The 26,215-nt window shown below is 38.0% G+C and overlaps 3 protein-coding genes across 6 annotated transcripts in view; 1 reads left to right on the top strand and 2 right to left on the bottom strand.

The window, feature by feature from the left end:
• Window positions 1-12,629: 12,629 nt before the first annotated feature.
• Window positions 12,630-17,153, bottom strand: LOC117576930 (3'-5' RNA helicase YTHDC2). Its single transcript, XM_034262077.2, has 4 exons — window positions 16,438-17,153; window positions 15,599-15,806; window positions 13,404-15,534; window positions 12,630-13,350 (listed from the first exon to the last, which is right to left on the bottom strand). The coding sequence occupies exons 1-4, from the start codon at window positions 17,059-17,061 to the stop codon at window positions 13,341-13,343; spliced, it is 2,973 nt and encodes a 990-aa protein (XP_034117968.1). The 5' UTR covers window positions 17,062-17,153; the 3' UTR covers window positions 12,630-13,340.
• A 200-nt stretch (window positions 17,154-17,353) lies between these two features.
• On the bottom strand, window positions 17,354-18,408 carry LOC117577786 (uncharacterized protein C9orf85 homolog). The gene is made up of 2 exons (XM_034262711.2): window positions 18,247-18,408; window positions 17,354-18,190 (listed from the first exon to the last, which is right to left on the bottom strand). The coding sequence occupies exon 2, from the start codon at window positions 18,161-18,163 to the stop codon at window positions 17,432-17,434; it is 732 nt and encodes a 243-aa protein (XP_034118602.1). The 5' UTR covers window positions 18,164-18,190; window positions 18,247-18,408; the 3' UTR covers window positions 17,354-17,431.
• A 225-nt stretch (window positions 18,409-18,633) lies between these two features.
• LOC117577544 (homeobox protein 2) overlaps window positions 18,634-26,215 on the top strand; it is a 47,705-nt gene continuing 40,123 nt past the window's right edge. Inside the window, exons 1-2 of one of the 4 annotated variants that reach the window (XM_052001914.1) lie at window positions 18,634-18,650; window positions 18,726-19,847. In XM_052001914.1, coding sequence (XP_051857874.1) covers window positions 18,748-19,847 — 1,100 coding nt within the window. In that variant the 5' untranslated portion in view covers window positions 18,634-18,650; window positions 18,726-18,747. Of the gene's footprint in view, window positions 18,651-18,694; window positions 19,848-23,380; window positions 23,747-26,215 lie in introns of those variants that run through there. The other 3 variants (XM_052001915.1, XM_052001913.1, XM_052001917.1) reach the window with 3 other exon arrangements.

Here is a 26,215-nt window from a genome sequence, read left to right as displayed (position 1 = left end):
ACATTTTCTAGACAAATGCCTCAATCTGAATTGTCTGTTGGCCGCCTTTTTGTTACCATTTCAACATCGCAACAATTCTTGATGCCCCTTTTGTAGTCCTCCCTTCACCTGTGCCAGAAGAATGAATATGCGTGGAGGCTTGATCATCATTATCATTTTGGGAATTTTTTAGTTGGAGCACAATAACAAATCGATGGCGGGCAACAAATAAATATTGTGCCACAAATTTATACACACCAAAAAATTTGTATCGTATTTTGTTGTTTATTTTTGTATTGTAACTGAAGATCGCGCAGACGCGCAGATCGAAAGTGAAATTTCTGGCTGCCATTGGAATATATCGCATTGTGTTCAGCCGAAAAGCAGAAAAAAAAGCGAAGAAATAATCATAATAATAATAAATAAATAAGCTGCGGCCCAATAAGTCAGCACAATGCCAAAAACTGATGCGAGCTGCGCTCAACCAGACTGAAAACTGGAGGTGGAGGAGGAGGAGGAGGTGGAGAGCTTAGGTCTCTTAGAGTAGGTATTAAACCTTGGCTTATTATTTAAAAAACGCGGCATCAACTTTCCAACTATAAAAATCACACACACACACAAACCGCAAGCCCATTAAATCAGGGCCAAAGAGACGCACTCAACCTGATGAGGGATTTGTTTGCCAAGCATAACCTTTCGATTTTCGAACACTAGTCAAGCCATTAGATAATAAATCTCACCAACTGATTGCAGAGAAGAAAATACAAATCTGATTAAATCCAGATTGAGACTAAATCGCATATGAAATAAATAATAAACTAATAAGCATTTGTATGGAAAAAGAACACAGAGAAGTTTGTCTGAGGTACAAATTTATGTTCGAATATATTAAGTTATTTTTCCAGGCTTACTTTCAGCCTCGCAGAAGATTCGTTTCCTCACAATCATTTTAAAAGTTGTAAGCTAAAGTTACTATTGACGTATAATTAAAATGATGCATCGAATTCACATGCATAAACCCGTTCACCAATCCTTAAAAAACAATTAAGAAATTTACAGTCGAGTGCTCGATTGTGAGTAGTAAATTTACAATATGCTTTATGTATCACTGAAGGCTATATTGATATATCTTGTAGTACATTCTAGTACATTCAAAATATATTATAGAGTACTAAACACACCAGATTTTCAGTCAGAGCAGCTAAGACTCTACTGCTGTGGACGTAATTTGCCATACAGAAGTATTTCTTAAAAAAGTTATCATATTTATTTCATAATAAAAACCTGTAAAGCTTTGATGAGATTCATTTTGGACACAATTGATGCACAGTGACAAAGCGGGCTGCTGTTAATTGTCGAATAATCTTATCTATGTTATATAATATATTCTTGAAAGTGAAAAATATGTACCAAAGCATTTTTTTATTTTTAGTAAAGATAAATCTTATAGCTCTTGATTAGCACTTTAATAAGAGCTAAGAATGATTTTGGTATTATTTCTCTGTTTAAGATAATTGCTAAAATGAACAAATTCGCACGAAAACCAAAAAAATAGTCGAATTTATATGTATATATATTTTATAGTAAAACATAAAAGTTCCTAAAATGAATCTTAGCTTTAAATCTAGTACCAATTCAAAGACCTATAGCTTTACATATTTCTAAATTAGTTTCTGATTATGTAACTTGTTTACTGCCAGAGAATTACTCAATTGCAAAGCTTAGACTACAAACATCTGGTAATCGATTTGCTTAAAATTATATAAAAATGGGTTGCTAAAAATTTGGCTTTGTGTATTAAATTTGTATGGGTATGTTTTTAGAATGAACGAATGTGCAAAGTAGTCATGGAAGGTAGTAGAGATTAACAAAGAGTGACAAGTTTTCTAGGGTGTGTGTTTAGGGCTCTTTAAGTCAACGGTTGCTAAACAGTTGTGGCTATTACTGAACACTTGTGCTGATGATACTAGATTTAAGTGAATGACTGAAAAAGCCCTTGCCAAAAATTTGTACGTATGTCCCTCAAATGTTGTCTGTGTGTTTGACTAGGCGGCGGACCGAGATAATAGCAAAGAAGGATCTGCTAAGTGGGCGTGGTTAAGCAGACGAGCCTTATTAAGATTTTCCAGCTTGCTTAATGTACATTTGATGAACTGTTGCTCAACAGTTGTGCAGAACTGCAACACGTATGTAGATACTGGCTTAGCCCAGCAAAAAGTGATTGCCAAAAATTTGTCTCGATCTGTTTCATATTTTGTAGGTGTATTTGACTAGGCAGCGGACCAAGATTATAGTAAGCGCCAATCGGCCAAATGGGCGTGGTCAGGCAGGCGAGCTTCACAAACACTCCTCAACTTGCATGTGCATGTATTTGTGTGTATGTGTGTTCTTCTGCTTGACTTCTTCTATGAAAATCAGTTCAATAGGAATGCCAAAAACACGCATACACACACACACATGCACATCTAACCCAGCTGAACTTTTCTGAACCCCTTCTGTTTGACCACGCCCACTTATCCAGTACGCCTTCTCTAATGTCTCGGTCCGCCGCCTAGTCAAAGGCATCCACATACATTTGGTTCACATATTGAGAAATTTTTGGCAACCACTTTTTCACACTTTGCTCAGCTTTGTGAACTTGTTGCGATTCTGCACAACTGTTGAGTAACTGTTGTTCAAAAGCGCACCTAGGCAGGTTTGATAATCTTTGTGAAGCTCGAATGTCTGACCACGCCCACTAAGCCGGTCCCCCTTTACAATTTTCTCAGTCCGTTGCCTAAACTAAGGCACACGCCGCATAGAAAATAGATCTAGAACACATTTTTGGCAATCACTTTTTTACACTTGTTGATTACCTATCTCTAATCTGTCTCTGCTTTGAAATTTCTCAAATCCATATCAGAAGAGGCGATTGGTACAGCGTACAGCAATCATAATTTCAAAGCCAAGTATAGAAAAATTAACAAATCAAATCGAGGCAACTGAAATCAAACTTTGTATAAAAAAAAGGGTGACGCAACTGGGCAAACTATTCAAGTAGTAGATTTTATACTAAATAGAACAACATCAGCTCAAAAGTAAATATCGCAAAAAATAAGACAGTGCTTTAGAATAACACGTTAATATTAATTTAAATAATATTTAGCCTTTTTAAATAAATCCCCAAATATTTAAATATTTCTGAGTTTTATAGCTCTTAAATTCAATTTATAGTATATAACAATTTTTTTATTGAATGATAAGATTTTTGTGATTTATAGTTCGTATGTTATGTTAAATTCATAGTATACAGATTTTAGATAAACACTCAACATACTTTCAAGTAAATAGCACAACCTATTTTCCTCTTTTATAATTAGAATTTTCCAGTACTTGCAGATTCAAAGTAAAAGTGTAATTAAATATTAATTAACAACCAAATTAAGCAGTTGCCAAAAGAAGCTTTTGACGTTCTTGCTATGCTAAGCAGAGGATAATTCTGAAGAAGGAAAAACTAATCTCAGTTTCTTAGTCTTCCTCCGTCTCTTTCTCTCTGTTTTTAACTATGTGCTACTCAGTGTTTTGTTGGCCAAGTCTTAGTTGACTTTAATCTAACACATTTATCATGTGGTGGCTTTAATGGTTGCTTCATTCATCACTTGCCCCTCTGGCAAAGCCTGACTGATGTCTGGGCTACTCTTGCAACTGTTAATTAAAAGCGATGTGCTGAAGAGGTCAGCATCAGTGAGTTGATTGCGACTATGATATCATATTTATACACATTATATACGAGTATGTTATATAGTGTGTGTGTGTGTTTGCTTGAACTCTGAGATGCAGCTGCCAAAGTGGACGAAGATTTTGCTTTGTGGGTTGTGGACCCAAAAAAAAAAAAAGATAAACTTATAATAGTGTTACATAATGACGATTTGATTTGATTTGTTGCCCACTGCCAAAACGGAAAAGAAAAGAAAATAAAAGAAACATAAAATACACAATTTTTACAGTTGCTCTTTTGGCATTTTAATGGCCATTCGATTTTGCGACTAAACACAAAATAACAACTAACAAAACATCAACAAAAATTTCGCTGTCAGCAAAACGAGGCAACAAAACGACTGCGAATAAAATGGAAGACCCAATAATGTTACGATCGATTTATATCTACTTATGCATAAATAATTTGCTTATTGATTGATCGTTATGCGACAGCAGCAGCTTCCGCAGAGGCGCCCCAAAATACATCTCTCTCTCTCTCTCTCTCTGTATTTGTGACGTGTTGCGGGTCATCGGCGTCAGAGATCTCTTGCGCAATGTGAAAAGCCTTGGCTTGACTTTCCGGTCATTTCCGGCTCCTGCTGTCATTGGCCAAATACGTGAACGTTTATGCTTCCATCCAAGTCAGCCAAGTCAAGCACGCTAAGGCGATTGCCAGTTACGGACTTACCACACACTTGTCTCGCATCGTGTCGTCTCGTCTCGTCTCTTGTCTCGTGTCGTGCTGTGACTTGTTTGCTTGCCATCTCGCTCTACTTTTTTGTGCTTTTACTTTCGGCCAGATATTTGGCCAATGTGGTAAGTGGCAAGCGCGCGAGCAGCTCGCACAATGCTCAGCTGCTTCACTTTTACCGCTGTCCAAAAGCCTTTCGTCATGCGCCAACGAAAGCAAACAGCCAAACACTTTAACAAGGCCCAAAAAAAAAAATAACAGAAGAAAAATACATACAAGTGGCAACTGCTCTCTCATGCTCATGCTGCAGAGGGCAACAAGTCGAAAGCCCTTTTCACGGTATTGTTTGGTGATTTTTACTATCTACAAACATGGAAACTCGTGATGGGGAAAATGTTTAGCGTTTTCAGTTGCTGCATTGATAACATCTTGTTGGAAATAGTCACTTGAATTCTAATTCAAATTATATTTTAAATATTTGGAACAATATCTAAAATGTATTTAATAACATAAACCAATGTATTTGAAATATTCATAATAACTATATTTATTATTAATTTATATTCAATAAAAATATTTAGAGTCGATTTTTTAATGTTTCCGTGATCTATAGCTATTGTAATGGTTTCAAATATTTTTATTGCTCCTTTCGAAATATATATTTAAGAATTTTCTCATTTAATATAATGCATCCGAAATCTTTTAATAACTTCGTTATGGTTAAAAAGAATATATGTCTTCTTCATTCACACTTTATAGGAACTAATCTTTACTTTAAAATCGTTCGTTAAGGCAATAATTTATACGCAATAACGATTGCCAAGCAACACTATTAGCATCATCTGTTTTTATAAATATATGTAACTTATAGTTCCTATATATCAGAATATATAGTTCCTATATATCCTATATATCACATCAAGCTATTGCCTCATTGAAGTAACGAAATTAAGACTTAGACAGATATAGAATTTTTTTTAATAATAACAATTTATTTAGTAGTATAAGAATTTATTTGAAATGTAATAATCACTACAATTGTTATTAATTACCTTTCAAATTTATTAACATCTTTGAAGAGTTTTTACTATTCCATTATAATTTCATTTAATTTACACTCTTCTTAAATTATACCCAAGCCAACGCTCTGTTTATGCAATTTAATATTTAATTTATGCAAATTTATCTAGCACAATCCATTTTTTTGACATGTAAACTCTTTTTAATAATTTAATATTACAATAAAAAAGGTAAAATAAATAAAAAGTAAAATAATATTACAATTTAAATAATATATTTTTATATAATATTGGAATGCAATTATAATTTTATTCAAATGACACTATGCTTAAATTATATTCGTAGCATTGAGTGTAATTCACTTATTAATAATTTTTTAATTTAAATATAAAAATAAAATTAATAAATAAATACAACTTCAATTTATTTATAATATAAAATGAATACAGAAAATTGTAATTATAATATATTATTATTATTATTATATATTATTATTATTTTTGTATAATTTTCGAGTGCTTGCTTAATGAATATAAAAACAGTTTAAAGACTGCAAATTTAGTATTAAAAATGCCAAAAACAAAACAAAAAACACATCACTAATTGTGTGGCAATCTTTGAGTTTAATTATATTGTGCATATTGTGGTTTAAATTATACATTTTGTACAATCAAAACATCATTTGAGTATGCGAAAATATTACTTTAGCATCAGCTAAGTACAACTAGTGGTATACGTTATATGCAAACGATGCAAGTTTGCTTGATTATATTCAGTAAATGCATAAACATAAGAGTCATGAATATTCGCATTTACTTTGAAGCGCATTTAAAATGATTTCTTCTGGAAATTCAGAGAGTCTTGTGGAAATAGATCAGCGTTCGCTTTACGCCATTGTATTATACTCGTAGCTTAGATCATGGGCATGTTAATGAGTGGCTGAGACTCAGCCTCACACTCAGAGTTAGAGTTAGACACACACCATGATTCACAAGTATGTGAGTGTAATGAATCGCAGCAGAAGTTTCGACAGCGTGTTCATGGAACGCATAATCGTTGAAAATGCTTTTAATGACATAATTAGGCGTTGCTTTTGGAGGCAGTCTGCGAAATGGGGAAAAATGACTCAAAAATGATGTATGAAAAATTAATTAGCCGGCAGTCACATCAAGAAAAAAGTAAAACGCAACGCAACGAAACGATAAAAACAACAAACAAAACAATATGAAATCAAATGAAAAATAACTTATGAGGGAAAAATGAACGAACAACTTTTGGCATTTGGCCAGGTCGCCGCCCAGGCTGATTGATTTGACCCAGCCAAGACTTTCACCGTTGCACGATGCTTTGACTTCAACTTCGACTTCGACTTGGAGTTCGACTTTTTTATTTTTGCTGGGCATTTGCTCTTAATGCAACAACCGCAGGCACGTTGCTTATGTGTTTGGTTGGCGTGACAGACAGATAGAAAGACAGGCACAGGGTAAGCCTCTCGCTCTGTGGCTTGGCCAGGCCATTGTCTGCTGTCTGTCTGCTGTCCGTCCTCAGTCTCATAGTTGCGCCTGTTCATAACTTACTAAGTAAGTATTATGATTATTTTCAATTTTTGGAATTACCAAAACGCATTTCGTGCTGCAGCTTGCCACTTGCCACTTGCCACTTGTCGCTCTTCTCTCTGCTCCTCTATCTTTTTTCTCCATCTGCTGCCTGATGTCATCATCTTTGGTGATGGCAAAGACACCCGATTTTTTGGGAGCAACTCAGCACCGCGGGCCTGTGAAATCAATTTTAGTAATTATGTAACTGTAACTGCTGCTCCAAGCCACACACACACACACACACACACACACACACCAACACACACACTCTTGAGGCATATTTTCACACATACAGCTGTCCATCAATCAATTATTGTTGTCGTTGGCTCATCAACTTTAGTTGCTTCATTAACACACACACACACACACACACCAACACACATATAGTATACATATTTCTATATTCATTTTCTTTTGCATCCGCAGAGTTTACAAAATATAGTTTGAGCAGAACTGTGATGAATACACTCATTCTGCTATTCGCATGATTTGTTGCAGTTGCCAATTGCAAAATTCTTTTCTTTTGCAGCACAACTTCTACACTAGTTAACAAAATTTTGTTTCATTTCATATATTTTATTATTTAGTATTCGAATATTCAAAATGAAGCAATATAATGGCTTAAATTTAATTGAAATCGAAAACTAAAACTAAAACTAAATATTATCTTTTCCAATTAAATATGGAACAACGTAGAAAATCAATATTGTGCTGAGTGAAAAATACATCTTGCTTCATTTTACTTTTATTTGCTTTGTGTAATGTAAGTAGAACAATTTTTATACCATACCCATACCATAGGAAAAAAGATATTATAATGGCAAACAGGCAAAAGAAAGCATATATATATATTCTTGATCAGAGTCAACAGTCGAGACGATATATCCATGTCCGTCTGTCTGTCCGTCCCTCCGTAGGAACACAGAGATCTCGAAGACAATAAGAAAGAGAGATATCATTTTTCTTTATAGCACTTGTTATGTTTGCACGCAGATCAAGTTTGTTTTAAATTTTCGCCACGCACGAATAACAAGCTTAATTTTGAAACTGGAGACTTTTGGTTGACAATATGGTATTTTGAGTATGGTATATTTCGAATATAGTACTTCATCGATTTACCAAATATGATCTTCGGTATATATGTAGTTTTTTATGGTATATTTTAAGAATAATACCGCACTGATTTGCATTTATTCAAAATGGATAACGGGTATCTCATAATCGAGCACACTCGACTTCAGCTTTCATACTTGTTAATACTCATTTTGCAAATAAAATAAATTATTTTAAAGAGATGAAATGAATTCCAAACTGAATTTAATTTAAATGCAGAAAAATGGGGTAACAAGTAGTCAACATTCTAGTAAAATAAATTTGAATTCTAAGTTAACTTAAATTTAATAAATAGCTGGAAATAAATTGAATATCGTTGGTAATCAGCACAAATACATTTTGGAATCGAATACAGAACTGTTTAAAATGTTTGCAGAGTTGTGTAGACAGCACACAATAATACGCTGGCTGTGGCTTGTTCTTGGCATTATAATTTCATGGCCAAGAGGCCTCGTCGGTGAGCCTCGTCATTGGGACTGGCTCGAATCGGAGGCACATGCGACTACAGTTAGCTGGCGGCTCTCTGCAATTTCGGCACGGCTAACAGCCAATAAGAAACCGAAGCTGAAGGTGAAGCCGCAGACGCAGTCGGAGTCGGAGTTAGAGTTGGAGTCGGAGACGAAACGAAAAAGCGAAACCACAAAAACCAATACGCAATTGAGGCATGCGTCCATCATAGCAAAAGATTGATGATTGTCAAGAAGGAGGAGAAGGAGGCAATAGAATAGTAGACTTGGCCTAGAAGCTGGCCTGGTGTCTTGGCCATGGCCATTACACGTCAATCTGCTGGCTGAACATCATCAATTTGCCGCGTTTGCAATGAGTGTCAATTGTGGGTAATTGAACCGAGGCGAGAGTTCAAAATCAAAGTCAATTGCAAAATGCCGGCATTTATTCGCACAACACTCGGGCATGGCATTCACAAGCACTCATCTCCGTGCATTCGAAGAGCACTCAATTGAGCAGTCAATCGCAATAAGCAACATCAACAACAACAACAGACAACAAAAACAGACAACGGCGAGAAATTTGAATGAAATGCAAGGCGCGCACTAATGGCTGGACAATAAACTTGGCTAACAAGTGGAAATGGTAACCGGCATTTTCTGTTTACCAGTTGCCGGCTTGAGTTGAATGAACCACTTGAACCACTCGAACCACACCACAAACAGCATCCATCGTTATTCAGTTATGCAGTTGTGGGTCAGCTGCGGTGACAGCGAACGGACAACAACCAAATGAACCATGAACGTAACGAGTCTTATCGCAGATTCAATACCAAATCTATTATTACTTACTGTTCACTTGAACTAGTGCGGGAAGAACCAGTTTGACAAAGTTACATTCGCTGTTTTTGATTAATAATCGATTCATTAGAAAGTACATTAGTAGAGTACTTTACCTACTATAAGTTAGCGTGGAACTAGTTCTAGTTCCAGTTCGTGATTGAACTGAATTATTTGATAATTATGTATATACAGGCATGCTTAAGTACTAAAGGATGTATTGAAAATTATCACATCCTTCCTCTGTAATTCTCAAATTGTTAACTTTGTCAATTCATTTACCAAATGGAACTGGAACTGAAAACTATTATTACTTACTGTTCATTTGAACTAGTGCAGAAAGAACCAGTTCGTCAAAGTTACACTCGCTGTTTTGATTAATAATTGATGCATTAGAAAGTACATTAGTAAAGTACTTTACCTACTTTAAGTAAGCGTGGAACTAGTTCTAGTTCCAGTTCGTGGTTGAACCGAATTATATGATAAGTATATATTAATATACTTATCATATAATTCGGTTCAGGCACTCTTAAGTACTATAGAATGTATTAAAAATTATCACGTCTCTCCTCTGTGGTTCTCAAATTGTTAACTTTGTCAATTCATTTACCAATTGGAACTGGAACTCAAAACTGTTATTACTAACTGTTCACTTGAACTAGTGCAGAAAGAACCAGTTCGTCAAAGTTACGCTGTTTTGATTAATAATCGATTCATTAGAAAGTACATTAGTAGAGTACTTTACCTACTTCAAGTTAGCGTGGAACTAGTTCTGGTTCCAGTTCGTGATTGAACTGAATTATTTGATAATTATGTATATACAGGCATGCTTAAGTACTAAAGGATGTATTGAAAATTATCACATCCTTCCTCTGTAATTCTCAAATTGTTAACTTTGTCAATTCATTTACCAAATGGAACTGGAACTGAAAACTATCATTACTTACTGTTCATTTGAACTAGTGCAGAAAGAACCAGTTCGTCAAAGTTACGCTGTTTTGATTAATAATCGATTCATTAGAAAGTACATTAGTAGAGTACTTTACCTACTTCAAGTTAGCGTGGAACTAGTTCTGATTCCAGTTCGTGATTGAACCAAATTATATGATAACTATATACAGGCACTCTTAAGTACTTAAGAATGTATTGAAAATGATCACGTCTCTCCACTGTGGTTCTCAAATTGTTAACTGAGAATTTTTATTACTTACTTTTCACTTGAACTAATAATCGATGCATTAGTAAAGTACTTTACCTGATTAAGATCAGTGTGGAACTAGGTCTAGTTCCAGTTCGTGATTGAACCAAATTATATGATAAGTATATACAGACACTCTTAAAAACTAGAGGATGTATTGAAAATGATCACGTCTCTCTTCTGTGATTCTGAAATTGTTTACTGAAAACTATTATTATTTAATGTTCACTTGAACTAGTGCACAAAAAACCAATTCGTCAAAGAAACATAAGCTCGCTGCTTTTGATTAATATTCGAAGCATTAGAAAGTACTTAGTAAAGTACTTTACCTACTCGTAGTCAGTATTCTGGATACAGTTCGTGATTGATTGAATCTTAAATTGTTAACTTCGTAAATGAATTTTCTAAATGGAATTGGCACTGAAAATTGGAATTGATTAGCGACTTTTAGAGGCTCTTCTCGGCGATTCTCAAATTACTTTTCTCATATATGAGAAGTTTTTTTAGCTGTTACTTTCAAAGTCACTCATCAAATATATATTACAGACTTTAAATGTAAAAAAGTTTAAATATTTCCTATAGCTTTAAATTCAATTATTTCTGAATTCTAATAAAGTACTTTACCTACTACGTACTATGTGATTATTTGATAACGATCACGTCTCTGCGATTCTCAAATGGCTAACTTCGTAAATTAATTTACAAAACTTAAAAGGTAAATGGCTTTAAACATTTCCTAATTTCTTTGCTTTGCTTATATATGTTTTATTTATAAATACTTGTTTTTTTTTTGTCGGTTACATGTATATAATAGTTTAAAGAAATTAAAAGAATTAATTTCATTGACAGAACCTTGATGGCTTCACACTATTGAAGCTTACGATGAAGTTGTCTTCAAAGTTCATATCAAGTTCATATTAGATTCTGTTCACTGATAGTCACTAATGAAGAATATACTATACAATATACAATATATCCGGTAAAAAAATCTAAACATATCATCCCAAATTAAGTATGTAAACTTTCCAGTGGTTCTTAATTGTGTAAAATATACTTTAATAAAAAAGAAATATGTCCTCATGATATGAGCTTGAGGCTTTAATAAGTTGCGCTAAAGTCTGTTGTCATGTTGCTGCACTGGTTGCTTAATAAATCTAAAAGTTAAAAAAAAGAAAACCTGATATAACAAATTTAATATTGCAGATTGGCAGTTCAATTGCTTTACAGCTAGTTCGAGGTCTTATGATCAAATCACCCGATCGATACCAAAGAGTGAGAGAGAGGGGGAGTGGGTGTGTGAGAAAGAGAGAGAGAGAGAGAGAGAGTGAGAGAGTTGGACTGAGCTGATATCAAAGACAGTTGAAAGGCGCTGGCAAAGCTGAACTAAACAATGGCAATGATTGCCCATATCTAAGTAGAGCAATACTTGTGGGTACTTTGGAAACCTGCAACCTGCAACCTGCCACTTCAACTGCCACTTGTTGCTCGCAACTGAAAGACAGAGAGAAGCAACAACAACGATCAACAACAGCAGCAGCAGCAGCAACAGAAAACAAGTAACAAATTAATTTCACTTTCTTTGCTGCTGTTGCACGTTGTCTTTATGCATCACACACAAAATTGCCTGTCTTGCCATTGTTAAGAGATCAGCTAGAGTGAGAGAGAGACCGAACGAGACAGAGAGAGAGGGAGAGGGAGAGGGAGGGAACGAGAGTCGCAGGTTTATTGACTGCGCGCATGCGGCAAACGTTGCAACGTCGCCTCTATGCAATTAACTCCGTTGTACTCCGCATATATATGTACATACTATATATAGAGTCTGTACAATAAATGTATACAACTATTTTAATATTTGCTATGCGCCTCAATGGGCTGCACTTGGCCCTGGAGGCGTCCAAAGCATGCGGCACAATGCCAGCTCTCTGTGGCACTTGTGGCACACATATTTTCACCCAAGAGATAAAAAGAAATAAAGTACACTTAAATATGTCCAGTGCTTTAAGCACTCGTTTATTACATGGTAACTAACATCGAGAGTTTGCCAATGACAACACGATCGATCCTCACACACACATACATACATACGTAGTATAATACTCCAAGTCTTTTCGTCAGCCTCCATTTAGATCGCAAGTGACAGCACAGATACATAAATATTATATACTACAACTACTTTATTTACATCAATATACAGTGGATCACAGATTATTTAAAAACAATACCAACAGACAACTTTGAATAATTATGCTGACTAAACTACGAAAGATATTGAATTTATATAAACGCAGCATTTTAGTTTAATGTTTTCACATAAAATGTACTATATCATTTATTTATCAAATATAATAAATAATTGAAATAAGCTGTGATCCACTATATATATATTTGATCTTGTTGTCTTTTCTTTCACAAATGCTGTGCAATAAATAAAAAAAAAAAATGTACATATATGACTCGAATTTTTGTTATCACAAAGGAGTACTACACATAATATATAGTATATAGTATAATAAAGTAATTTCCAATACTAAAATCCTGAACAGCCATAGATTTCTTTGGATTAATACTAGAGTATTAATTGTACTTAGAATACACTCTCTTTCTATATATATAGTATACATGAAATATGTTGAGTTTTGTTGTACATTCATTTTCAAATTCATTGAGTATTTCTCTTGATAGATGGTTTCTTCACTCCACAGCATAATAAATCTCTTCTAGTCTAATCTAATATTCAATTATCAGTTGTGTACATAATATTTTCACACAATACTACTTACAACCCAATATCCTTTGAAGACAGACCCGAACTGCTCGCATTTAGTTCGAGCAGCGTCTTCACATGCTCCGCGCTGGGACAGCGATCGACGATCATGAGACGCCCCTCGACCATGTCCATAAACTCACCGGCCAAATGTTGGCGCAAGCTCATTAGCTTTTGCCCCAATTTGCTGTCGACCAGCACACGTATCCACGAATCGATGTACAGCAGCGATTTCTCAACGCGTTCCTTCGGCTTTTCTTCCGCGTCCGCGTCCGCCTCCGTCTCTGCCTCATCATCGTCGCCATCTTCTTCTTCGTCAGATTCATCTGTTTCCACTATCAGCGGATTAACGACCTCCAATCTGGCCACCTTGCCACACTGCAGTGCCACCATCAGAGTACTGATCAAGGTGACCTGATCAATGTTCGTAATATGACCGCCATTGCGCGACTTCTCGTCAAAGATCAGCCAATCGGACAGATCGCATTTCGGCTTCTTGTCAAAGCACAACGTCATGCCCGAGTTGCGGGACAGCTGCACCAGGGGATCGCCCTCGGCGATGAAGCGACGACGGCCATTAAACGGACGATCGATGTAGCAGATCTTCGGATACAAACCGGCAGCCAAACACATGCGCAGCACATTCATGTCGCGATCGTTGCGCGAGACGAGTCCCATATCGTGGCATTTAATGGCGCGACGCAATGAATTGCGCACCGTTTGCACCGTGGCCACAAACAAGTCCATCAGCTTGTAGGACACATAATGCTGATCGCAATAATCCTCAGCGGCGCGTATGCCCATCGACCGATGATGCACATACTCCGTGTAGAGCTGAAGCATGCCCAGCGAATCGCTGCAGCCATCGAGTGAGAAGAGCTTGCGTGCCTTGCGCTGTTCGTTGCGTGCCCCACGATCGACGGGCAACACAAATGGATCGCGTACAGAGTAGAAGGCAGCAATGATGCACATGCTGCCGGCACAGCGATAATAGACGCTGTACACCAGACACTTGGCCAGCGACACATTCAACGGCAGCTCGGCAATGATGCGTCCCAGCTCCGTGACACTTTCGTCCTCGTTGAGCACATGCAACAGCTTTAGGTTCGCACAACTCTTGGCCACCGCAGCCGTATCGGGAGGATCGAGTGCGAGTGCCAAGAACTGCTCCAAGCGTCGCTGTGGCATCGCAATCTTGGCCAGCAGACAGATCTCGTCGAGGGTGGTGCGCAGCATTTCGGGCACAATGAAGCGTGTGAAGCTGTTGAACTGCTCGCTGCTATACAGACGATAGCAGATGCCATTCGTGCGACGTCCGACGCGTCCGGTGCGCTGCATTGCATCCGCTTGGGAGATCCACGCACAATCCAGCTGCGAGGCGCCCGTCTGCACATCGTAGTTCTTCATCTTGGAGCGTCCCGTATCGATGACATACAACAGATCCGCAATCGTAATCGACGTCTGTCCAATGTTCGTGCTGAGCACAATTTTCAGCTGCAAATCGGGATGAACGCGAAACACTTCGCTCTGCATGCTGCCTTCGATTTGGCTGTGCAGCAGCAGCACTTTGATCAGATGCGACGGCAAAGTTTCCTTCAGCTGATCGCGCAGCATTGTCAAATCCTGATAGCCAGGCAAATAGACAATCACAGCACCCTTGACGCCCTGATGCAACAGCATCTCGAGCAGCGACACAATCAACGCATTGTCAATGTTCGCCTCCTGTTTGAGCTGAGTGCTCAAATACGCATCGAGCAGCTGCTCCTGTGTCGGCTGCTCAACGTGCGCCAGCAGCTGCAGCATTTGCGGTGTGCGATAGCCCGTCTCGTGGAGTATGTGCTCCAGGGAATAGACCTGCACATTGAAGCTACGTCCCTCGACATAAAGCACCGGGGCACCATTGAAATAGTTGGACAATGCCTGCAGATCCATGGTAGCGGACATCAGTATGACTTTGAGGCGCCGATTGCGCTCCAACTCCAGCTTGACGGCGAGCAGTAGAAAGTCTGTGTTGAGATCACGATCGTGCACCTCATCGATGATCAGATGCGTGGTGTTTGCAAAGAACTCGTTGCCATTCATGGCCAACGAACGCAGCAAGCAGCCGCTGGTGGTCAACGATAGCACAGTATTGTTGCTGTGCTGGCCTGCAAAAAAGAGAGAGAGTATTTCAGCATTCGTTGTGGAAATTTTAAGAGATTTACTACTCACTCTCCATGCGTATGATGTAGCCCACAGTGTCGCCCAGCGACTCGCCGCGTTCCTCGGCAATGCGACCCGAGACACTCACAGCGGCAATGCGACGTGGCTGACTGACCACAATGCGCACCGGCTGGCCACGATCTGTGGCATGCTGCAGTAGGAACTGTGGCACTTGCGTCGACTTGCCGGAGCCAGTTGCGCCATTGATGATGATGACCTGTAACAAAAGGCGACATCATATATCTAGTTATAGTATCGATAGTTGCAACTACATTTAAATGCACACCACAGATAATTGACTAACTTACCATTCAAACAAATTCTACACAAATTTAATTACAATTAAATTTCATTACTCATTACAGTTTGTATTTGAGATTCATGTGTAGTTTGCAGCATTTTCTTGTACCTGCGATTTGCAGCTAAATGCAACATATTTTAACATATATTTTTGTATAGCTAACTGCTGTTGTGCACTTAAATGCAAAAACCAAAAATTCAATCGTTCCATATTTTAGTCTATTAAGTAGCGTCTTTAAACACCAATTATGCGCTTAATTGCAAATCGTATTTCAATCATATCAACTGCAGTTCGTATGTATAATTAATTTATGTGCAGAACGGCATTTGTGCGCTTAATTGCAAATTGTATTTCGCACAAACGAACTGTATTTTGTATATTTATTTTATGTGCCATGAAATATGGTTACACTTATCGACAGTATAATTATTATCTTGGATGCTACTTTATAAATACAATTGCAATGTATCTATCATATATCATTCTATATCTTAGAATGATATCGTTTCGTATCGTATTTTTCTGCATATCACATCTTTATATTTACCTGCTGCGATTGGAGTAGCTGCATCAACTCGTCCCGCTTGCCGTAGACGGGCAGCTGCCGCTGCTCGGCGGCCATGGCGCGATTGGGACGTGGTTGGCGCGGCACACGTGGACGGGCCACCAGGCCGCCACCTGGCAGAGAGAATTCGCCCTTGTGGCGCGAGATAGGTGCCAGCTGGCGACGGTCGAGATCCTGGAGGGATTGCTGCAGCGTCACTTGAAGGAGTGGCGACACTTGCAGCTTAACCATGACCGCCAAGTGGCGCATTTCGGCGCCGTAGCCACTGGCGTCCTTGCGACTGATTGTGAGCACACGGTCGCCGTTGGTGCTGCGACTGCGCGTCTTGAGGCCGTGCTGGCGGGCAAAGAGATGGATCTCTTTGCGCTGGGCATTGGTGAGGCCGGTGAACTCTTCGGTGAGCGCGTCGCCCTTGAGAAACTCGAGAACACGATCCTGCATTACAATTTGTTCGCTAAACGTCAGTTTGCTTTTCTCGTTGCTAGCCTTTGATTTGGTTTTTGGTTTTGCTTTGGCAACTGTTGAAGTTGACAGCAGTTGTGCGGCGCCTTCGTCGTTTTTCTTGTTACGGCGCTTACGTCCGCTGCGTTGTTTGCCGTTTGCCATTTTATTTTGTTTTAATTCAAGTTTTTGTTCGTAAACATGCACAATTCAACAAATTTTGCGAACGACGCTAAACACAGCCAGCCAACAGCTTAATGTTGTTAAATGTGTGCAGAGTGACGTATCAGTTAGCTTTAGGATAGCTTCAAAGCGATTATATATATTCGATTACGCTCAACAGCAATTTCACCATCATTTTAAATTCAAAGCTCTGAGCTTTGCGAAAGCTTGCGTGCGATAGCGTTTGTTTATTTTTTACCGCTGCTGATAATCGTTTTGAAATGAAAGAAGTCAGTTTACGATATTCAAAAAAAAATATATGTATTAATATATTAACTAGTGTATATGTAAACAAATAAAGCGAAGATGGGTGTTATTTTTTCGCAGGCAGATCTTTTGTTTTCACTTTGCTAGCCACATCACTGTCGGTGTCGTCGGAATCTAGTTCCGAATCATCGTCATCGTCATCATCCTCCTCGTCATCGTCATCAAACTCATCGTCGTCATCGAACTCATCGTCATCGTTGCCCTCTTCAGCTAGATTCAACTGCTTAATCTTCTCGAGCAACTCTTCTCGCGTGTGACGTACTCGCGTCGCCTTCTCTTGTGCCTCTTTCGCTTCCTCGTCCAGCGGCTCCTCTGCCTCAGCTGCCTCTTGTTTGCGACCCTTCTCCATAAAGCGTAAAAACGCACGACGTTTGCGCTCCGAAAACGATTTAATCAAACGATCCATCTCCACCTGCAACTGTTGCTCCTCCTGCGGTGTTGGCTCCGGCGCCTCAATCGCCACCTCGTCGGCGCTCTTCAGGCACTTCGCGCACACATGATCCTTGACCGCGCAGTCGCGACAGATGACATGATACGCCTTGCGAACCGTGCGTTGTTGACAGCGAGCGCAGGTCTTGGCCTGTGTGAGGGGCTTGTACTTCTTGTATTTGATCTTCCACTCGATGACCTCCTTACAGCGCTGGCACACCGTCGAAACATGCATCTTGTTGAGGCGCATTTGCTGTGGCGTCTTGTCGTGCAAATCGTTCTTGAATACATGACGATTCTTGTGTTTTTGCGCACGTGTGCGACTCGCGTTTCCACGCTGCGTGCTCATTTTCCCCGTCTGTGTGTGTGTATAGTGCTGCAAGGCAAACTGTGAGTGCAAGCACATGTATAAGTTTATTTTATTATACTAACCTTTTTAACAATAACAAATTAATTGCTCGCTGTCTGTTCAGAAAAATAAAGATGTTGCCAAACAGCAACTCGGTTGGAAATGAATGGCAAATTTATCGATAACTGTTTTACTCAATTTGGTCAACATGTGCGTGGCTGCGTCTGAAAGCTGCTTGCTATGTGAGCATGTTATATACCTTAAAATGCCAAATGTGTACTTTGCTGTAGCACACGCTAATAAACAATTGAGAAGTTTTATTTTTTATTAATTTTATATTTGTATAAATTTATGAAATTTAAACTTGTCATCGATAACACTGCTGAAAGCAATATTCAGAAAAGTACTCATACACAAGCTGCCTGCTATGTGCGCATGACAAACAGCTGACGCTGTGTTGAAAATTAAATGGCGAGCAACGACTGTGGTGTGTTTTTAATTTAAAAATACTATACAATTATTAACTTTTATTAATTGTTGTTAAAAATTTGTGTGCTTACAGATAAGGCGCTGATGCAGTCGCCATGCGCGATCTCAAGCAGCGCTTGTTCGATCTGTTGCGTTCTGGCGGCATTTCCGTTGGCGACAACAACAATGCCGGCGGCAACAGCAGCAGCAATAATAACAACAACAACAACAATGGCATCTCTCACCCTCAGCTGCTGCAGCAACAACAACATCAGCAGCAGCAACAGATGATTTATTCACCTCTGCAGCCGATGCCCAAGCCCAAGAAACTACATGAATACACGGCCGCCGACTGCAATGCGGCATTTCTTCGCAAATATCACGATCTGAGCATTAGCAGAGAGCGCGACAGAGACAGAGATAGAGATGCCGACAGGTTGTTGCGCGAACGAGATGGAGAGATGGAGCGTGGACAGCGGGAACTCAACAACGGGGCTGCCAACGTGATTTATTTCAACGAAAACTTATCGATGACCAGCAAATACAATGTACGGCAATTTCCCCTCACACGCTACCCCTCCTGCCCACTGAGCAGCTTCGGCATTTCGCCCCATCGCCAAGGGGGAGAGGGGGGCAGTGCGGGCAGCAGTTTGGCTGAAGAGGACACGGAAAGTGACCGTTATAATTTTTGCTCGGACGAGGATCAAAGCAGCAATGCACAAACGCTCAAGCTGCGTTGCCACAAACTGTTGCATCTGGACACCGAACCCGACGACGATGATGACGAAGATCGGATGCCGGATCATGATGGATGTGAAGGGCATAACGAGCGGAACTTGCAGCACATCGATGACGATGAGCAGCCCGAATCCGAGTCGCAACTCGACTCCTTTTGCACACTCTGCACCTCGACGTTCAGCTACAACAAATGTTGTCGCTTCTGCGACAATTCGCTGTGCGGTTCCAAGTGCAACTCGGAACGTGGTTCGCATGCCAGTCGCCTTAGCTGCAATCTGAATGGATCGCAATATCCTGGCGGCGACAACAACGAACTCGATTGCAATCCCCAGCAGTTGCAGTTGCAGTATCATCATCAGCAGTTGCAGCTGCAACATCAGCAGCTCCAACAACAGCAGCAACGTTTTGGCGGCAGCATGAGACTTTTGACTGCTCAGCAGCAGCAGCAGCCCAAAATCGCCGCATCGGCAGCTATCAGGTATGTTATTTACTATATCTTGCAGTTATATCTCGGACGCCTTCATTTTTATACCCGCTACCCATAGGGTAGAAGGGTATTATAACTTTGTGCCGGCAGGAAATGTATGTAACAGGTAGAAGGAGGCATCTCCGACCCTATAAAGTATATATATTCTTGATCAGCTTTAACAGCCGAGACGATCTAGCCATGTCCGTCTGTCCGTCTGTGTGTCTGTGTGTCTGTGTGTCTGTCCGTCCGTCCGTATGAACACCTAGATCTCAGAGACTATAAGAGATAGAGCTATATTTTTTTTTCGACAGCATTTGTTATGTTTGCACGCAGATCAAGTTTGTTTCAAATTTTTGCCACGCCCACTTCCGCCCCCGCAAATCAAAAAAAATCGAATAACAAGCGTAATTTTAAAGTTAGAGTTGCGAATTTTGGTATATATAATAATAACTATAGTAGTTATGATTCCTGAAAATTTGGTTGCGATCAGATGAAAATTGTCAAAGTTATTAAAGAAATACTTTTGTATGGGCAAACACGCCTACTTACTAGGGGTCTTAGTTGCTTTAGATGACAATCTGGTATATTGTGCCGTCTATGGTATATTTTGAATGCGGTACTATATCAATATACCAAATATACTATTTGGTATATTTTTAGTATTTTTGCAGTATATTCGGTATATTTTGAGAAAATTATCGCAAAATATATTTCTTTTATTCAAAATGGGTAGCGGGTATCTCACAGTCGAGTGCACTCGACTGTAGCTTTCTTACTTGTTATACCCGTCGCCAACATTGTGCCTGCAGGAATAGCAAGCGTAATTTTGACTATCTGGTATATTTTGTACTCTATAGTATATTTTGAATGTGTCCATACACCAAATACAGTCTTCGGTATATTTTAGTATTTTTATACCCGCTACCCATAGGGGAGAAGGGTATTATAACTTTGTGCCGACAGGAAATGTATGTAACAGGAAGAAGGAGACATCTCCGACCCTATAACGTATATATATTCTTGATCAGCGTCAACAGCCGAGACGATCTAGCCATGTCCGTCTGTCCGTCTGTGTGTCTGTCCGTCCGTCCGTATGAACACCTAGATCTCAGAGACTATAAGAGATAGAGCTATAATTTTTTTTCGACAGCATTTGTTATGTTTGCACGCAGATCAAGTTTGTTTCAAATTTTTGCCACGCCTACTTCCGCCCCCGCAAATAAAAAAAAAAATCGAATAACAAGCGTAATTTTAAAGCTAAAGTTGCAAATTTTGGTATATATAATATTAACTACTGTAGTTATGATTCCTGAAAATTTGGTTGCGATCAGATAAAAATTGTCGAAGTTATTAAAGAAATACTTTTGTATGGGAAAAAACGCCTACTTACTAGGGGTCTTAGTTGCTTTGCCTGACAATCTGGTATATTGAGCCGTCTATGGTATATTTTCAATGCGGTTCTATATCAATATACCACATATACCATTTGGTATATTTTTAGTATTTTTGCAGTATATTTGGTATATTTTGAGATTAATACCGCAAAATATATTGTTTTTATTCAAAATCGAGTGCACTCGACTGTAGCTTTCTTACTTGTTCATTTTTATACCCGTCGCCCATTGGGTAGAAGGGTATTCCAACATTGTTGGAATAGAAAGCGTAATTTTGACTATCTGGTATATTTTGTACTCTATGGTATATTTTGAATGTGTCCATACACCAAATACAGTCTTCGGTATATTTTAGTATTTTGGCTGCATATTTTTGGTATATTTGCATAATATGATTTTATTAATAATGGATAGCGGGTATCTTGAAGTCGAGCACACTCGGAGTTTTCTTACTCTTTCTTTTTTTATTAAACAGCAATACCGCCAACAATATCTTATGTATCTGTCCGTCTCTCTATCGCTTTTAACATCTATATCTTAGAGATACAACATTCAAGTTTGTTGGTAAAAAAACAGAAAAAGTGTATTTTAGAATTAAATCATCCGATTTCCATGCGAAGTTCGATTTCCATAATCAATTTTGTGATTTGTTTTCAAACAATTGCATGATTTTCTTGCATGCTAGATTATAACGTAAATTTCTCTCACTAAAAAATTGGCAATATTTAATTGCAGTAATTTTAAGTGTAAGCAATTTTCAATCTTGTAAAAATCGCCCCAAAAATAGTTGCCAAATGGTATTGCGATATTTTTATTAGGTTTTTGGGTAATTTCTCTCGATGATTGTTTTCAAAATTTGAGTCAGTCACGTGCTCCAATGATCGAAAGAGACGCTGCCAATGACCAATAATAAGATACGAGTTAAAAAGTTTTTCATCATCATCATCGATAATGGCGTTGCTAATGAAGTGTTTTCATAACTCTATTCAATCAAATATGCGACTAATTAGCTGCACTCTTGATTGATGGCATTTAAATGAGCTTTTCTCGGTGTCAATGCACAGAAAGCTTAGTTCAACTTGACGAATCTCAACTGAACTGCGCTGAACTCAACGCAAAGCAACTGAATTAAAGCCAAAGCTATAATCATGCATAAGTATCTTAAGCTGACCAATATGCGACTTAAGAGTACATTCACATACACACACACTCGCACAGTATGTGTGTGTGTGTGTGTGTAGTAAAAGAAAAAACGTCATTACCGTTAGAAACCTCAGCGAACAAAAGCTGCTGCCTAGAAGCGCATGACGCGGCAGCCATAAAAACATCAACAAACACAAGCTCGATTGAATAAAATTAAGTAAAAAATAAAAAAATCTGACTCAAGATAAGAAAACGGCAAAAAATATGTGTAAAAAAGGGAACGAATATTCCCCGACCATCGTATACTCTTTCCATTAAGTGAACTAATTACAGGAGAAACTAAATTTATAGTAAATGGACTAAGAGGGAATGTAAACTATATATGTATATGTTTAAAAACTTCAACATGTATAATTTTTGCTTTATTTACTTATGCAATTTTATGTCACTTAAAATGTTAATTAATGAAAATGAAGCTGTATTTATTTATGCAATTTAATATCACTTGAAATGTTTAACTACTTTTTGAATAGTTAGACCCTAAACTTATTCTTATTTCAACCGCAAGGAACAAGAATAATTGAGGACTGCAGAAAAAAGAAAGAGTATAGGCGATACAAAACGTTAAGAGCGAGCGAGCCAGAGAAAGAATTCAGCAATGCGCAAAAAGCGCATCGGAAATCAACCACGCACTCACACACATACATACACACAAGCAGAAAATAGAAACAGAAGACAGCAGTAGCAACAACAACAACAACAGCAACAACAGAAGCAACTCGCATGTAAACAAATAGGCAAAAGCTTAAAGCTTTCTCGTCGCTAAATCGCTGCTGATGGCTTTGCGCTTTTGAGCGCGCCAACCAACCAACGAACGGTAAGCAGCGACGTCAGCAGCAGCAGCGACTGCGGACTGCGGACTGCGGCTTTAACATTTCTTTGGCGACCGGTGGCCAAGCAAAGTCGAAGTCCGAGACTCGAAGACCGCAGACTGAAAGAGTTGCGGCTCAAACAAGCGTCGACCATTGTTCGTGTAGCACGTGCCACACACCAGCCGCCTGTTGGTTGTGAATTTTCTGCGATTCTTGCGCTAAAGAACAACTACAAAAACAACAACAATAAACACAAATTAACTGTTGTTTTACATTGTGCACAAAGCTTGAGCAACACACTTGTAGTTTTAAGTTGTGCTTTTTTTTCTTGTGACTTCTTGTACTCGAGTTTGTAATCAGCACAATCGATAACGACGATAACGATAACAATGTGTGCGTGTGTGTAGTGTTCGTGTTGATTTTAAAGTTAAAGGAAATGCTTAATGCATAAATCTCGATTGCAGTGCGCCATTGGATATAACATACTATCTGTAAAAGTGTAAGTTATAAATTAAGAGTTTGGATATTTGATATTCGGAGACAATTGCAAAATAGCAGACTTCTTTTACTTTCTTTCCCTTCTCTTTCACCCACTCACCTCACCTTTCTCATCTTCCTATCAAGTTAATAACGAAAGTTTGCTTTGAAATAATTTCTCAATTAAAACAATTCAAATTATTAAATTATTTGATGATTTCTATATTAAGGGTGTCGAATTGAGAGATTTCTTCATGAGTTATACAATCCAAAATGAATTTGATTAGGCTGCTTGCTGCGATAAATGCAACCGACACAAGAAGATAAGCATGAAGGAGATGGTGAGAGTTGCAATTAATAATTAATTATTTACAATTTCGGGGCAGAGCAACGGTCGTCGTAATGTGTTGTAATGCACACTATATAATATTATACTAGGCTTACTTACGGTATTGCGGGAGATACCAGACCTGGTCTATATGGTCTATACCACTCCATTCCATTTTGACTATAATAAACGAACGAACAACGGGCAGCTATCCATATCCATGCTTACTGATGTGATCACAGTTTGTGGCTCTTGTAGAATTTGAGAAGCGCATTAAATTGTACGAGTATTTGGTTTCGGTGTTGCACACACCTCTTTTTCATACCCCTTTCCATCGTCTCCTCTCCCCTCCCCTCCGGCTAGATAGCTGGCGATTATTGCCTTAGACGTTGCTATAATTATACTATTTCTTTGCATTTCTGTTTCTCTTTCGGTTTCTCCTCTTTATCGCACTCCCTCTTCAACTTGTGCTTCTTTTCTTTTTTTTCTTTTTGTTTCTGCAGCAGATTTTCATATTGTTGTTAGCACAAGTCGCTGAAATCTAGAAAAATTACACTAACATATAATAATTAAGTTTTATTAGCTAACATATGTTTCAAATTTATAAACCTTTAGAGATAAGAATTTAAATATCGGTTAAATTTGGAAAACCACGTTTCATTGACTTACATAGATCTAAAATTCTATTATGCAAAAGTTTTTGGAGTCATAGTTAAAGTTGATTAACTTATCAGAGCTTTAACAACATGTTTTTTTAGATAATACTTAAAGTTGATTAACTTATGAGAGCTTTGCTAAAAGTTTTTTTTTTAGATAATTGTTAATGTTGATGAGCTTATCAGATTAAAAATTAAAAATTTTTAAAGTAATAGTTTATGTTGATTAATTCAATAGAGATTTCACTTTATATGATAAAAGTTCTTTTAGTAAGAATTAAAGTTGGTCAGAGCTTTCATTGTGGTTTATGTGATTTACAAATCTTTAGAGATAACAATTTAAATGTCGGTTTAATTTGAATGAGCACGTTTTCGTTGATTTAGAATCAAAATTATATGAAACAAAAGTTGTTTAGGTAAAGTTCATGTTGATTTACTTATCAAAGTTCTGGCATACGTTTTTGAATTAAGAGTTAAAATTGATTAACTTATCAGAGCTTTGATTGCATATGCCAAAAGTTCTTTAAGTAATAGTTAAAGTTGATTAACTTATTAGAGCTTTGACAAATATTTTTGAATTAAGAATTAAAGTTGATTAAGTTATCAGAGCTTTGATTGTATATGACCAAAATTAATTAAGTAATAGTTAAAGTTGATTAACTTATTAGAGCTTTGGCAAACGTTTTTTTTAGATAATAGTTAAGGTTGATTAACTTAATAGAGATTTCATTTTATATGATAAAAGTTCTTTAAGTAATAGTTAAAGTTGTTCAGAGCTTTTATTGTAATTTATTTCATTCATGTTGAACATGTTCTTGATTTCTAAGATTAAGTTGAAATACGTTTGTATTCGCTTTTAAAAAGCAGCGAAAGGCAGCAGAAACATAAAGAATGAAACAAAAGATAATGCAGTCGGGTTAGATAAGATGCTGATCATGTTGCATGTTGCATGCTCTGCATCGAAAGTCGCAAGATCTTGCAACTCAGTGGCATCGCGTGGCATTGCGTCGCCGTACATTCAACTCGCGTGTCTGCAACAGCCAAAAAAAAAAACAGAAAAAAAGAAGGAAAACAAAACTAGAGAAGAAAAAAAAAGAGAGAAAATAAATGAGATGAGGATTAAGCAAACCGCAAAGATAAATGGCCAAAATCGCCCAAAATGACCAAATGCAATTGCGGCTAATACGAGGTATTTATTCGTATGTATGTGTGTGTGTGCTTAAGTATTTATTTTTATTTCTATTTATCTATTTATTTTGTTGATTTCGCATTACCTGTTTGCCTTTTGCCTCTTTACGTTAATTAGCGACGCTTTCTGCTCGAAATCTTTGTTGGCATTTTAGAAATGAATGAATCTTACAAACAACTCAATATGTTTGTGCGCAAGAAAACAAAAATAAAAAAAAATTAAGTTTGCTCGCAAGTTGCGAAATGCGCAAAAGAAAAAGTGAAATTTCTGGTTGGCCAATTGAGGCGGCAACTTGCAACTTGCAGCTGCAGCAACACG

Source organism: Drosophila albomicans, chromosome X (genome assembly GCF_009650485.2).
Source record: "Drosophila albomicans strain 15112-1751.03 chromosome X, ASM965048v2, whole genome shotgun sequence".
Taxonomy (NCBI): domain Eukaryota; kingdom Metazoa; phylum Arthropoda; class Insecta; order Diptera; family Drosophilidae; genus Drosophila; species Drosophila albomicans.
Note: the sequence above shows the minus strand (reverse complement) of the source record. Positions and strands in the feature narration are given on the sequence as shown.

What these genes read in the sequence shown, in the direction of transcription:
- LOC117576930 (XM_034262077.2), bottom strand. Translation starts at nt 17,061, where the DNA reads ATGGCAAACGGCAAACAACGCAGCGGACGTAAGCGCCGTAACAAGAAA. An exon ending in AGCTACTCCAATCGCAGCAG is followed by an intron (nt 15,807 to 16,437) that starts GTAAATATAAAG and finishes CTTTTGTTACAG; the next exon opens with GTCATCATCATCAATGGCGC. An exon ending in CTACATCATACGCATGGAGA is followed by an intron (nt 15,535 to 15,598) that starts GTGAGTAGTAAA and finishes TCTTTTTTGCAG; the next exon opens with GCCAGCACAGCAACAATACT.
- LOC117577786 (XM_034262711.2), bottom strand. Translation starts at nt 18,163, where the DNA reads ATGAGCACGCAGCGTGGAAACGCGAGTCGCACACGTGCGCAAAAACAC.